The sequence below is a fragment of the Doryrhamphus excisus genome, linkage group LG1 (assembly GCF_037039965.1).
Source record: "Doryrhamphus excisus strain RoL-2023G ecotype Guam linkage group LG1, RoL_Dexc_Guam_v1.1, whole genome shotgun sequence".
NCBI classification, from domain to species: Eukaryota; Metazoa; Chordata; class Actinopteri; order Syngnathiformes; family Syngnathidae; genus Doryrhamphus; species Doryrhamphus excisus.
In genome coordinates, this window is record NC_136357.1 from 26,821,483 (window position 1) to 26,837,818 (window position 16,336).

Genomic DNA, 16,336 nt, shown 5'->3' on the forward strand with positions numbered 1-16,336 from the left:
CGAATACTACCCCCAAATTATATATAAAAAATATGCTAAAGGTTTTATATATGTAGTATTATGGTTATTAGGCATTATTAATGTTCTGAGACTGGAGACATAATCAAATTCTGACAAAGTAAGTAAAACTTGCTGAGAATACAGTAAAAGTTGAGAATCGCAGTTCGAATACTACCCCCAAATTATATATAAAAAATATGCTAAAAGTTGTATATATGTAGTATTATGGTTATTAGGCATTGTTAATGTTCTGAGACTGGAGACATAATCAAATTCTGACAAAGTGAAACTTGCTGAGAATACAGTAAAAGTTGAGAATCGCAGTTCGAATACTACCCCCAAATTATATATAAAAATATGCTAAAAGTTGTGTATATGTAGTATTATGGTTATTAGGCATTATTAATGTTCTGAGACTGGAGACATAATCGAATTCTGACAAAGTAAGTAAAACTTGCTGAGAATACAGTAAAAGTTGAGAATCACAGTTTGAATACTACCCCCAAATTATATATAAAAAATATGCTAAAAGTTGTATATATGTAGTATTATGGTTATTAGGCATTATTAATGTTCTGAGACTGGAGACATAATCAAATTCTGACAAAGAAAGTAAAACTTGCTGAGAATACAGTAAAAGTTGAGAATCGCAGTTCGAATACTACCCCCAAATTATATATAAAAAATATGCTAAAGGTTTTATATATGTAGTATTATGGTTATTAGGCATTATTAATGTTCTGAGACTGGAGACATAATCAAATTCTGACAAAGTAAGTAAAACTTGCTGAGAATACAGTAAAAGTTGAGAATCGTAGTTCAAATACTACCCCTGAATTATATATGAAAAATATGCTAAAAGTTGTATATATGTAGTATTATGGTTATTAGGCATTATTAATGTTCTGAGACTGGAGACAATCAAATTCTGACAAAGAAAGTAAAACTTGCTGAGAATACAGTAAAAGTTGAGAATCGCAGTTCGAATACTACCCCCAAATTATATATAAAAATATGCTAAAAGTTGTGTATATGTAGTATTATGGTTATTAGGCATTATTAATGTTCTGAGACTGGAGACATAATCAAATTCTGACAAAGTAAGTAAAACTTGCTGAGAATACAGTAAAAGTTGAGAATCGCAGTTCGAATACTACCCACGAATTATATATAAAAAATATGCTAAAAGTTGTATATATGTAGTATTATGGTTATTAGACATTATTAATGTTCTGAGACTGGAGACATAATCAACATAGTCGAGTTGACATGCTAGGTGAAGTTTTTAGTTTCCTTGTCCATCTTTCCCGCTCCGTTTCAAACACTTGATGTCGAGAATGAGTAAACTGCAAATGCTAACTAGTTAGCTCGCAAGCTAAACAAGAATAATAGGCGTGTAAAAGTGACTATAGGGGTATTATTTTATGTCTACAGGTCTCTAATAATGTTACAACCCATATTTATAAAGTCATAAACAGAAAAAGTCCGGAACCAACTAACCAACTACTACTACTACTACTACTACTACGAGAACGACGACTACGCTTGTGGCTGTGACTCCCCGATGCAGGTCTTCAAGTTCTTACGTTGTAAAGTGTGCTTATATGTGCCTATGGTCCCACAGGAGCCTATTGTGGAGTTGCTTTACTACTACTACTACTACAAATACTACTACTACTACTACTCTTGTGGCTGTGACACGTGGCCGACACCCTGATGCAAGTCTTCAAGTTCTTACATTGTAAAGTGTGCTTATGGTCCCACACTGAACTCCCCCACAGGAGCCTATTTTGGAGTTGCTTTACTACTACTACTACTACTACTACTACTACTACTACACTTGCGGCTGTGATACGTGGCCGACTCCCCGATGCAAGTCTTCAAGTTCTTACATTGTAAAGTGTGCTTATTTGTGCCTATGGTCCCCCACTGAACTCCTCCCACAGGAGCCTATTTTGGAGTTGCTTTACTACTACTACTACTACTAATACTACTACTACTGCGTTTCTGGCTGTGACACGTGGCCGACTCCCCGATGCAAGTCTTCAAGTTCTTACGTTGTAAAGTGTGCTTATGGTCCCACACTAAACTCCCCCACAGGAGCCTATTTTTGAGTTGCTTTACTACTACTACTAATACTAATACTACTACTACGTTTGTGGCTGTGACACATGGCCGACTCCCCGATGCAAGTCTTCAAGTTCTTACATTGTAAAGTGTGCTTACGGTCCCACACTGAACTCCTCCCACAGGAGCCTATTTTGGAGTTGCTTTACTACTACTACTACTACTACTACTACTACGTTTATGGCTGTGACATGTGGCCGACTCCCCGATGCAAGTCTTCAAGTTCGTACGTTGTAAAGTGTGCTTATTTGTGCCTATGGTCCCCCATTGAACTCCTCCCACAGGAGCCTATTTTGGAGTTGCTTTACTACTACTACTACTACTACTACTACTACTACTAATACTACTACGTTTGTGGCTGTGACACGTGGCCGACTCCCCGATGCAGGTCTTCAAGTTCTTACGTTGTAAAGTGTGCTTATATGTGCCTATGGTCCCACAGGAGCCTATTGTGGAGTTGCTTTACTACTACTACTACTACTACTACTACTACTCTTTTGGCTGTGACACGTGGCCGACACCCTGATGCAAGTCTTCAAGTTCTTACATTGTAAAGTGTGCTTATGGTCCCACACTGAACTCCCCCACAGGAGCCTATTTTGGAGTTTCTTTACTACTACTACTACTACCACTATTACTACTACTACTACTACTATTACTACTACACTTGCGGCTGTGATACGTGGCCGACTCCCCGATGCAAGTCTTCAAGTTCTTACATTGTAAAGTGTGCTTATTTGTGCCTATGGTCCCCCACTGAACTCCTCCCACAGGAGCCTATTTTGGAGTTGCTTTACTACTACTACTACTACTAATACTACTACTACTGCGTTTCTGGCTGTGACACGTGGCCGACTCCCCGATGCAAGTCTTCAAGTTCTTACGTTGTAAAGTGTGCTTATGGTCCCACACTAAACTCCCCCACAGGAGCCTATTTTTGAGTTGCTTTACTACTACTACTAATACTACTACTACTACGTTTGTGGTTGTGACACGTGGCCGACTCCCCTATGCAAGTCTTCAAGTTCTTACATTGTAAAGTGTGCTTACGGTCCCACACTAAACTCCCCCACAGGAGCCTATTTTTGAGTTGCTTTACTACTACTACTACTACTACTAATACTACTACTACTACTACTCTTGTGGTTGTGACACGTGGCCGACTCCCCTATGCAAGTCTTCAAGTTCTTACATTGTAAAGTGTGCTTACGGTCCCACACTGAACTCCCCCACAGGAGCCTATTTTGGAATTGCTTTATTACTACTACTTCTACTACTAATACTACTACTACTACGTTTGTGGCTGTGACACATGGCCGACTCCCGGACACAAGTCTTCAAGTTCTTACATTGTAAAGTGTGCTTTTGGTCCCACACTAAACTCCCCCACAGGAGCCTATTTTTGAGTTGCTTTACTACTACTACTACTACTAATACTACTACTATGTTTGTGGCTGTGATACATGGCCGACTCCCTGATACAAGTCTTCAAGTTCTTACATTGTAAAGTGTGCTTATTTGTGCCTATGGTCCCACACTGAACTGAGCCTATTTTTATGAGTTGCTTTACTACCACTACTACTACTAATACTACTACTACTACTACTCTTGTGGTTGTGACACGTGGCCGACTCCCCTATGCAAGTCTTCAAGTTCTTACATTGTAAAGTGTGCTTACGGTCCCACACTGAACTCCCCCACAGGAGCCTATTTTGGAATTGCTTTTTTTACTACTACTACTACTAATACTACTACTACTACGTTTGTGGCTGTGACACATGGCCGACTCCCGGATACAAGTCTTCAAGTTCTTACATTGTAAAGTGTGCTTCTTTGTGCCTATGGTCCCACACTGAACTGAGCCTATTTTTATGAGTTGCTTTACTACCACTACTACTACTAATACTACTACAACTACTATTGTGGTTGTGACACGTGGCCGACTCCCCTATGCAAGTCTTCAAGTTCTTACATTGTAAAGTGTGCTTACGGTCCCACACTGAACTCCCCCACAGGAGCCTATTTTGGAATTGCTTTTTTTACTACTACTACTACTAATACTACTACTACTACGTTTGTGGCTGTGACACATGGCCGACTCCCGGATACAAGTCTTCAAGTTCTTACATTGTAAAGTGTGCTTCTTTGTGCCTATGGTCCCACACTGAACTGAGCCTATTTTTATGAGTTGCTTTACTACCACTACTACTACTAATACTACTACAACTACTATTGTGGTTGTGACACGTGGCCGACTCCCCTATGCAAGTCTTCAAGTTCTTACATTGTAAAGTGTGCTTACGGTCCCACACTGAACTCCCCCACAGGAGCCTATTTTGGAATTGCTTTTTTTACTACTACTACTACTAATACTACTACTACTACGTTTGTGGCTGTGACACATGGCCGACTCCCCGATGCAAGTCTTCAAGTTCTTACATTGTAAAGTGTGCTTATTTGTGCCTATGGTCCCACACTGAACTGAGCCTATTTTGGAGTTGCTTTACTACTACTACTACTACTACTACTACTACTACTACACATTCTCATGCAACATTCCTGTGATGTTTAGAAATGCTTTTATTTGCACATTTGGCTGTTTTTTTTTTTAGGAATACTGACTTGAGCACGGAGGCTATCCGGGGCCAGCGTGCTCCATGTTTATTTCCCCGTTGCGCTGTCGATGCGGTGGATCTCCAAGCTCATTAATATTCGACTCCACCGTGCAGCAACAGTTTCCTGAGCCGATAATAAGTCAGCTTCAGAGCTTCCATCACTGGTTATCTGCAGGTGGCTGATTACGTTCCGCGTGGTGTCGGCCTTTGGCCAGTCAAATACAGTGACCGAGTCTTTTGTAAGGCCCGCACTGCTTTGTCTGGAGATAACAGATCGGCCGCAACGACAATGTTTCCTTTGACAGGAACATAATGAAGAGTAATCACAGCTGCAATAGTATTACTTCTCTGATGTGCAATAAGGAGACGACAGCTACAGCAGCTGCCGCCGCCGCCGCCGCCGCCGCCACGAAACCATCATCAGCTATTTGGTTGCAAGTCTCACCTCGGATTACGAACTACGACTGGTTGGAGTGGCTCAGGCACACGCGTGTTCCAGGTAAACAACACGGCAGTTTGGCTTCTATTTGGTTTCACGATCGCGCCTCTCAGCACCTAACCGCGGTGCATTTAAGGACCCACCGATGTGTGAAGTCTTAATGCTTGACAAAAACGGTTAGTCTTTCTTTTTTCTTCCATGCCGTTTATCCTCGTGGCGGTATGATGGAGCCTATCCCAGCTGACTTCGGGTAGGAGGTGGGGCTAAAATGACTTTATTGGTATCATATTTTGACTTAATGTAGAGCTTTATTTTGTTTTGTTTGTGTCTTATAATATGAGGAAAATACAATTTAATATCTATATTACATTTATATTATATTATATTAAATTTATATTACATTATTAATTATATTATATTATATTTTTCATTAAATCTAATATTTATATTACATTACATTATATTAAATTTTAATTAAATTTAAGATTTATATCATATTATATTATATTTTAATTATTACATTACATTATTAATTAAATTTAATATTTACATTATATTATATTTTTAATTACATGAAATACTTATATTATATTAAATTTATATTCAATTTAATATTTATATCATATTATATAAATTTTTTAATTAAATTTACTGTTTATATCATATCATATTATATTTTTAATTTTTAATTTTAATTAATATATTATATTATATATTTATTCTTGTAAAATTTTGACTTTTTTCCTGTAATACTTTTTTCTTTATCATTGTAAAAGTACAGATTTTTCCTTTTTTTTTTTAATTTGTATCAATTTTATTCCCGTAATTTTGACTTTTTTCAAAAATATTTTAAATTTATTTTTGTATTAACTTTTTTTGCTGTTTTATTTTTGCGAATATTACAAATTAAAGAAAATAACGTCTTTTTCTTAAATAGTTGCTTTCTTTTTCTCATTCAACTACAATTGTTATTCAATTGTGCTGGGGGTCAATAAAAAAACAGCAATGGGTCCCAAAACGGACCCCAAGCCGCACTTTGGATACCCCAGTTCCGGGCATATTTGTTGTATTTTCATGGTTTTTTTTTTTTGTCTCCCACATTATTCCTCTCTCCCCTACAGCGTCCATTACTATTACATGCAAATGCATCACGGCTAATTATGCAAATTAGACAGCGACATCATTACATTACAACCCCGCCAACCTTCCAACGCTACAAATCGATTGCGGTACGGAGGGAAACGGCGTGTTAGGTTGGCGACAATGAACCTCGTGGCGTGTACGGTAGGTTCAGGTACCTCAGACGTCTGAGCTTTGACAATAATTAGAATACAAAAGTGGTCTTTCTTACGAATACAAGACCAAACTTGACGAAGATTGCTTCAAAACGGCCAAGCTAACAAGCTAAAAAGTGAAAATTGGATTTTAAATAATACAAAACATGTAATAATTTATAATTGAAAATGAAAAATTATGCAATAAGTATGGCATAATTATGACAGAAAATTTTAAAAATTCAAAATTCAGAGAAAAAAACAAATTATGATGACACAAAAAGTCACAATTATACGACAAAAGTCAGAATAATAGGATAAAAAGTCCAAGGTAAGATCAAATTATAAAGATATAAAATTAGATAAAAAAAGATTATGAGATTACAAGTTATGTAATTATGTAATTATGTAGATATGTTCAATTATGTAATTATATAAGTCATAATGACTTCATAATGTGTTATGCACCCACACTGTTTGCATCTCATATTTTTCTGACATCTCTAATATAAAATATTTCTAATAACATAACATATATACACATAACATATACATAACATATTTCTAATATAATATTTCTAATATAATTGAAGTTTCATTATTTATTTATTTATTGTTACCATAGTAACCGTCAATATAGTGATATATATATATTTATATATATATACCACATCATGACTGAGTCTTGAAAATAATAATAATTAAAAAAAAATTAAAAAATTATATTAGGAAAGCAGGAAGTGACTCGAGACACACGCTTCTAGTGAGCTTACCTGAAGCCACAAGTTTACCACTTCCACACACGATGAGTGGAGAACATTGTATGGTCATATCACCTCATACTTCGGTACGTGACGAAAAATAAAAATAAATAAAACTAAAATAAAACTAAAATAAAATAAATAAATCACTTAAATTATATTAGGAAAGCAGGAAGTGAACAAATGTACCAGTTACTGATTGTAAAAGTACCAGATGGAGGGGTAGGATTTAATAAGCTTTGCTTCTTCCTACTCCTTTTTGGACATGTAGAACTGGGAACTGATTATGGGATGCATTCAATTGTAATCTGATGCATGTTCAAATGAAATTAAACCATTACCATTGTTTACATCACATGTGTCTAGTCTAGTGAGCTAACCTGAAGCCAAAGGTTTACCACTTCCACACACGATGAGTGGAGAACATTGTATGGTCATATCACCTCGTACTTTGGTATGTGACGAAAAATAAAAATTAAAAAAAATAAAAAATAAAATAAAAATAAAAATAAAAATAAAAATAAAAATAAAAATAAAAATAAAAATAAAAATAAAAATAAAAATAAAAATAAAAATAAAAATAAATCACTTAAATTATATTAGGAAAGCAGGAAGTGAACAAATGTAACAGTTACACAATTGTAAAAGTACCAGATGGAGGGGTAGGATTTAATAAGCTTTGCTTCTTCCTACTCCTTTTGGACTGGGAACTGATTATGGGATGCATTCAATTGTAATCTGATGCATGTTCAAATGAAATTAAACCATTACCATTTTTGTCTCAGTATGGTGGAAATCTGCTCCCAATACGTTCCATATTTAACTAGGAAGCATAAAACAATGTTTTTAGTTTTCCTTAATATGAGGTCCCACAGGCGCTCATATTTATTACTCATATATTCTTCTTCATGATCTTCATGATCAACTCTTTTCAGTCTACGAGGCTCCATGAAAGCCGCCAGGATCCAGACCAGGCAGACACAGGAAGATAAGTCTGAGAGATGAGAGAGCGGGGCAGTGATGACGATGATGATGATGATGATGGAGAGCCGGTATTACTTGTGGAAAAGACACTAGATGACTTGCCCCCCCCCCCCCGTCCCTCTCTTCCCAGGGGGGGCTTGAGATTGGCCTGCGATTACAGTTTGGTACTTGACAGACCTCCGGAGCAGATGAGGAGGGACCGGGACATACGAAAATTCCCAACTATTCCGTGGCAAATGGACAGAACATGTACAAGTGACCTGGTTCGAGTCCCACCACACCTAATTGGTGTGGAGGGAAATTGCCTTTTATCGAATGTGCCGGAACAGAGAGTACAGGAAGTCATGATTGGCAATGACTGCATCCAAAAGTTGGGAACGTTTTGTTCGTTCCTGTGTCGGAATCCATCTTGACATCGCTTGTTGTTTTATTTCTATTGGAACTAATCAACCGATATAACATGGTAGAATGTACGAGAAAAAGCGGCCATTTTCATCTGTACATATACCTCCTCTTCTTATTCCGACTCATTTTTTTTGTTCGCTAATTACTCCTCCATACCTTGGCCATTTTTTCATATTTTGTGTGAATATTCAACTTATTCTTCTCGAAGCTGTATAGCTCATCTTGTAGAGTGCTACAATTTAATTTGTGGTTAAATTAGTAAAAGTTACCGTATTTTCTCACTCCGGAGCCAAAAATGCATAATTAGGTAGAAAAAAAACATTTTTTGCAGGTAATTTATTTATTACGTTATTTATTTTATTATTTATTTTATAACAATTTATTTATTACTAATGTATTTATTACAAAGTCGCAATTTTTGCAGGTAATTAGGTAGAAAAAAAAGTCACACTGGAGTATAAGTTGCATTTTTTGCAGGTAATTTATTTATTACTTTATTTATTTTATTATTTATTTTATAACAATTTACTTATTACTAATGTATTTATTACAAAGTCGTATTTTTTTAAGGTAATTAGGTAGAAAAAAAACATAAGTCGCACTGGAATATAAGTCGCACAAGGCCAAAAATGCATAATTAGGTAGAAAAAAAAATAAGTGTGTTTATTTTATAACAATTTATTTATTACTAATTTATTTATTACAAAGTCGCATTTGTTGAAGGTAATTAGGTAGAAAAAAAACATAAGTCGCCCAAGGCCAAAAATGCATAATTATGTAGAAAAAAACATACATATGTCGCACTGGAGTATAAGTCGCATTTTTTGCAGGTAATTTATTTATTACTTTATTTTATAACAATTTATTTATTACTAATTTATTTATTACAAAGTCGCATTTTTTGCAGGTAATTAGGTAGAAAAAAAATAAGTTGCACTGGAGTATAAGTCGCATTTTTTGTGGGTAATTTATTTATTACTTTATTATTTATTTTATAACAATTTATTTATTACTAATTTATTTATTACTACGTCACATTTTTTTGCAGGTAATTAGGTAGAAAAACAATAAGTCGCACTGGAGTATAATTCGCACAAGGCCAAAAATACATAATTAGGTAGAAAAAAAACATACATAAGTTGCACTGGAGTATAAGTCGCATTTTTTGCAGGTAATTTATTTATTACTTTATTTTATTATTTATTTTATATCAATTTATTTATTACTAATTTATTCATTACTAAGTCGCATTTTCTGCAGGTAATTAGGTAGAAAAAAAATAAGTTGCACTGGAGTATAAGTCGCATTTTTTGCGGGTAATTTATTTATTACTTTATTTTATAACAATTTATTTATTACTAATTTATTTATTACAAAGTCGCATTTTTTGCAGGTAATTAGGTAGAAAAAAAATAAGTTGCACTGGAGTATAAGTCGCATTTTTTGCAGGTAATTTATTTATTATTTTATTTTATTATTTATTTTATAACAATTTATTTATTACTAATTTATTTATTACTACGTCACATTTTTTTGCAGGTAATTAGGTAGAAAAACAATAAGTCGCACTGGAGTATAATTCGCACAAGGCCAAAAATACATAATTATGTAGAAAAAAACATACATAAGTTGCACTGGAGTATAAGTCGCATTTTTTGCAGGTAATTTATTTATTACTTTATTTTATTATTTATTTTATATCAATGTATTTATTACTAATTTATTAATTACTAAGTCGCATTTTCTGCAGGTAATCAGGTAGAAAAAAAAACCAAGTCGCACTGGAGTATAAGTCGCATTTTTTGCAGGTAATTTATTTATTACTTTATTTTATAACAATTTATTTATTACTAATTTATTTATTACAAAGTCGCATTTTTTGCAGGTAATTAGGTAGAAAAAAATAAGTTGCACTGGAGTATAAGTCGCATTTTTTGCAGGTAATTTATTTATTATTTTATTTTATTATTTATTTTATAACAATTTATTTATTACTAATTTATTTATTACTACGTCACATTTTTTTGCAGGTAATTAGGTAGAAAAACAATAAGTCGCACTGGAGTATAATTCGCACAAGGCCAAAAATACATAATTAGGTAGAAAAAAAACATACATAAGTTGCACTGGAGTATAAGTCGCATTTTTTGCAGGTAATTTATTTATTACTTTATTTTATTATTTATTTTATATCAATTTATTTATTACTAATTTATTCATTACTAAGTCGCATTTTCTGCAGGTAATTAGGTAGAAAAAAAAACAAGTCGCACTGGAGTATAAGTCGCACTTTTTTTGTTTCCTTGTTAAATTCTATTTCTAGAACGTACCAGGGGTTAATAAAAAAAAAACAGCCGGGGCCGGGCCTCATTTTGGACACCCCCTGCTATGCTATGTTTGTCAAATTCCGATTTTCCCAACCTCGATCCCGTCTCATAGTCTGCTAGCGGGCATGTGGGAAGGTCGTAACGTGAAAAGCACAAACGAATAAATAAATAAATAAATAAATGACTGCAGCCTGGGTTTTTTCATGATGAAATAAAAGTTACGACAGGTAAGCTGAGAGTTTCATCACGACTTCCCTGAGCTGAATGAATATCCATTTACAGCCTGACCTCATTCAGGTCTTTGATGACACACAAGCACCACGTTCACATTTACCGCTTCTCCGGGGTGGTTTCGTTCTCTTTGCTCGCCGGTGCTTCCTGCAGGTCAGGGAGGTTGGCGAAGTCATCCTGTTCGGCCAATCCGATCGCCAGAGACAGAACGACCATCTTTCCCTCGCTGGACACGCATGACATCACACAAACAAACAAAACATCGGAAATACGGAGAGAGAGAGAAAGAGAGAGAGAGAGAGGAAGTTGTGAGGATCCAATTTCGTTTTCAAAGAGACCGAGTCTCATCCGTGCATCCGTGCATCGGGCGTACGTCTCCATCAATGTGTGCTGCCGAGTGAGAAATGAGCAAACATTGCATGTATTCAACTTAGTTCATTTCTACAGTTGGGGTTATTATTATTATTATTATTCTCTCATACATCTCGTCATGATTGGTGTCCTTAATTGTTTTCTTTCCAACTGATCTAATCCGAGTCCAAGTCTTCCTGATATGTGTAGTAATCCTCCGGTTGACAACAATTGCAACAACAATAACAACAGAGTAACAAACATAATTGTAATAACAATTTTTCACTTTTTAGTAATTATTTAGCCTCCGCATACTCAAACGCTCGGAAGATGTGTTGCGTTTGTTGTCATAAATTCATATCCGCTGTGTCGTTGACAACGGAACCTGTTTTTTTGAAGTGACAAAATCTAAACTACCACTTTACGTTGACTTTCGTCGTAAGTTTTTGTGTATTTCCACAGCATTTCAGTCCAGCTTCAGCTGTGTTTTTGTTCTAAATGTTGATTTTCGCACCTTTTTAAAGCGTTTCAGTTTGGCTTCGTCTTTTGTTTGCTGACATTGCATCATCTACTTCGTTGTATTGTTTTTCTATATGTGCCCTGTGATTGGCTGGCTGGCCACCAGTCCAGGGTGTACCCCGCCTCTCGCCCAAAGACAGCTGGGATAGGCTTCAGCACCCCCCGCGACCCTGGTGAGGATAAGCGGTAGAAAATGAATGAATGAATGTCTACTATATTGGCTGGTAGTAGAGTAACGGTGACTATAGGGGTGTTATTTCATGGCTCGAGGGCTCTGATACAGGCTCGTAAACAGGTTTTAAATATGGCTGCACGGTGGTAAAGTGGTTATCACACAGGCCTCACAGGGACTCCGGTTTCCTCCCACATGCTAAAAACATGCTAGGTTAATTAGCGACTCCAAATTGTCCATAGGTATGAGTGTGAGTGTGAATGGTTGTTTGTCTATATGTGCCCTGTGATTGGCTGGCTCGCCTGAAGACAGCTGGGATAGGCTCCAGCACTCCCCGCGACCCTTGTGAGGATAAGCGGTAGAAAATGAATGAATGAATGTCTACTATAGGGGTGTTATTTCATGTCTAGAGGGCTCTGATACAGGCTCGTAAACAGGTTTTTTTATACTGTAATGATGAAAATATGGCTGCACGGTGGAAAAGTGGTGAGCACACAGGCCTCACAGGGTACTCCGGTTTCCTCCCACATTCCAAAAAAAAAACATGCTAGGTTAATTAGCGACTCCAAATTGTCCATAGGTATGAATGTGAGTGTGAATGGTTGTTTGTCTATATGTGCCCTGTGATTGGTTGGCCACCAGTCCAGGATGTACCCTGCCTCTCGCCCAAAAACAGCTGGGATAGGCTCCAGCACCCCACAACCCTCGTGAGGAAAAGCGGTAGAAAATGAATGAATGAATAATAAAATAAAATAAAATAAAATAAAATAAAATAAAATAAAATAAAATAAAATAAAATAAAATAAAAATAAAATACAGCTGGGATAGGCTCCAGCATCCCCCGCGACCCTGGTGAGGATAAGCGGTAGAAAATGAATGAATGAATGTCTACTATATTGGCTGGTAGTAGAGTAACGGTGACTATAGGGGTGTTATTTCATGGCTCGAGGGCTCTGATACAGGCTCGTAAACAGGTTTTAAATATGGCTGCACGGTGGTAAAGTGGTTATCACACAGGCCTCACAGGGACTCCGGTTTCCTCCCACATGCTAAAAACATGCTAGGTTAATTAGCGACTCCAAATTGTCCATAGGTATGAGTGTGAGTGTGAATGGTTGTTTGTCTATATGTGCCCTGTGATTGGCTGGCTCGCCTGAAGACAGCTGGGATAGGCTCCAGCACTCCCCGCGACCCTTGTGAGGATAAGCGGTAGAAAATGAATGAATGAATGTCTACTATAGGGGTGTTATTTCATGTCTAGAGGGCTCTGATACAGGCTCGTAAACAGGTTTTTTTATACTGTAATGATGAAAATATGGCTGCACGGTGGAAAAGTGGTGAGCACACAGGCCTCACAGGGTACTCCGGTTTCCTCCCACATTCCAAAAAAAAAAACATGCTAGGTTAATTAGCGACTCCAAATTGTCCATAGGTATGAATGTGAGTGTGAATGGTTGTTTGTCTATATGTGCCCTGTGATTGGCTGGCCACCAGCCCAGGGTGTACCCCGCCTCTCGCCCAAAAACAGCTGGGATAGGCTCCAGCACCCCACAACCCTCGTGAGGAAAAGCGGTAGAAAATGAATGAATGAAAAATAAAAATAAAAATAAAAATAAAAATAAAAATAAAAATAAAAATAAAAATAAAATAAAATAAAATAAAATAAAATAAAATAAAATAAAATACAGCTGGGATAGGCTCCAGCATCCCCCGCAACCCTTGTGAGGATAAGCGGTAGAAAATGAATGAATGAATGTCTACTATATTGGCTGGTAGTAAGAGTAACGGTGACTATAGGGGTGCTATTTCATGGCTGGGGGGCTCTGATACAGGCTCGTAAACAGGTTTTAAATATGGCTGCACGGTGGTAAAGTGGTTATCACACAGGCCTCACAGGGACTCCGGTTTCCTCCCACATTCCAAAAAACATGCTAGGTTAATTAGCGACTCCAAATTGTCCATAGGTATGAATGTGAGTGTGAATGGTTGTTTGTCTATATGTGCCCTGAGTATTTACGTCGCTGTTAGTCACACTGCCGTTTTTTTTCGTATGTATTTTGAAGCTTAATTTCGAACCTCCTTAAAATCCAACACTACAAAATATAATATAAAAATGTTCATTAGGAAATCAGATTGTTGCCATTTTCCGTTCCCCATCATCCCACCTTTACGATTCCACCTCCCTGCCGTAACAAGAGGCTATTTGTTGGAGAAATATTGACAAGCAAAGAGAACACATTAGCACTTGAGAGACGGCCGCCCACCGGGGGGGGGGGGGGGGGGTTGTAAACAGTGGCAGCATGCGGCTCATCAATAACGGTGAATGCATTTGTATAGATGACCAACCGAAGACACGTGCACTCCAACCGGAGGGCGTGGAGAACCATTACCACCTACACCGCGTCTATTGATTAGAAAGGAAAGTGGCTCGGTCACACGTAGCCTCCCGACCGCGACGCTAGTGTGTGTTTCACCCCCCCCCCCCTCATTCGGTCCCAAAGTGACCTGTTTTTTCCTTGGTGAGATTCATCGCTTTCAATAGGATAACAGGAAGTGCCGCCAACCCAATAAAGGTAAACACGTCCATGATCCCGGGAAACTGCAAATAGGAAAAGAACGCAGGAAACACAGGAGTATCGAACCGTGTGTGTGGAGGAAGTACAGGGGCGTTTACGTGAGGCCGCTTTGTGGAGCACATCATGTGGAATCTATCAGTCAAGTCTAATGGAGGGTGGGTTTGGTGGGGGGGTAGGGGGGGGTCTCCACTCGCCCGGAAAACTCGGGACACAAAAAACAAACATTTCCTGACTTCAGGGGGTTTAGACTTGATGGTACCGAGTTTGGGTTCGTGACTCGGAAGGAACCGATTCCCTGATTCCGTCAATCAGATGTTGTTTGCCGCCAGCCTGATTTCCTATTTTTTTTCAGTAACACTTAAATGTTTCAAATCATCAAAAAACTTAAATATTACTAAATGACAACAGAACGCAACATAAAATTTTTATGTTTTTTTTAAATTATTAAGAAAGAAAAAAAATCCAAAAATGATCCCCCTAAAGCTTCTAAAGTGGTTGGGCTCCCCTTAACAGCAAAAACTGCAATCAAGCGTTTGTGCTAACTTGCAATGGGTCTCTTCCAGTGTTAAAGTGTTAAAGTGTTCGAACCCTTCCTCAATTATTTTTCAGTCACACTTAAATGTCTCAGATCATCAAACAAATGTAAATATTAGTCAATGACAACACAACTGAACGCAAAATTAGATTTTGAACAACTGCAATCAAGCATTTGTGCTAACTTGCAATGAGTCTCTTCCAGCGCTGTGGAGGAATGATGGCCCATATTTTGGAAATGTTAAGTGTTAAAGTGTTCGACCCCTTCCTCCATTATTTTGACTAACTTGCAATGAGTCTCTTCCAGCGCTGTGGAGGAATGATGGCCCATATTTTGTAAATGTTAAGTGTTAAAGTGTTCGAACCCTTCCTCCATTATTTTAAATGTTTAAAAAAATTTTAAATATTCGTCGATGACAACACAACTGAACACAAAATGCGATTTTGAGCAACTGCAATCAAGCGTTTGCGCTAACTTGCAATGAGTCTCTTCCAGCGCTGTGGAGGAATGTTGGCCCATATTCTACAAATGTTAAGTGTTAAAGTGTTCGACCCCTTCCTCCATTATTTTGACTAACTTGCAATGAGTCTCTTCCAGCGCTGTGGAGGAATGATGGCCAATATTTTGTAAATGTTAAGTGTTAAAGTGTTCGAACCCTTCCTCCATTATTTTAAATGTTTCAAAAAAATGTAAATATTAGTCGATGACAACACAGCAGACCGCAAAATGCGATTTTGAGCAACTGCAATCAAGCGTTTGCGCTAACTTGCAATGAGTCTTTTCCAGCGCTGTGGAGGAATGTTGGCCCATATTTTGGAAATGTTAAGTGTTAAAGTGTTCGACCCCTTCCTCCATTATTTTGACTAACTTGCAATGAGTCTCTTCCAGCGCTGTGGAGGAATGTTGGCCCATATTTTGGAAATGTTAAGTGTTAAAGTGTTCGAACCCTTCCTCCGTTATTTTAAATGTTTCAAAAAAATGTAAATATTAGTCGATGACAACACAGCAGACCGCAAAATG

General features: G+C 37.1%; 1 protein-coding gene across 2 annotated transcripts in view; it reads right to left on the reverse strand.

The window, feature by feature from the left end:
* syt7b (synaptotagmin VIIb) overlaps positions 1 to 16,336 on the reverse strand; it is a 100,441-nt gene that overhangs the window by 28,507 nt on the left and 55,598 nt on the right. For both annotated transcript variants that reach the window (XM_078792967.1, XM_078792973.1), the window contains one exon: positions 11,267 to 11,389. In XM_078792967.1, coding sequence (XP_078649093.1) covers positions 11,267 to 11,389 — 123 coding nt within the window. The remainder of the gene's footprint in view (positions 1 to 11,266; positions 11,390 to 16,336) is intronic.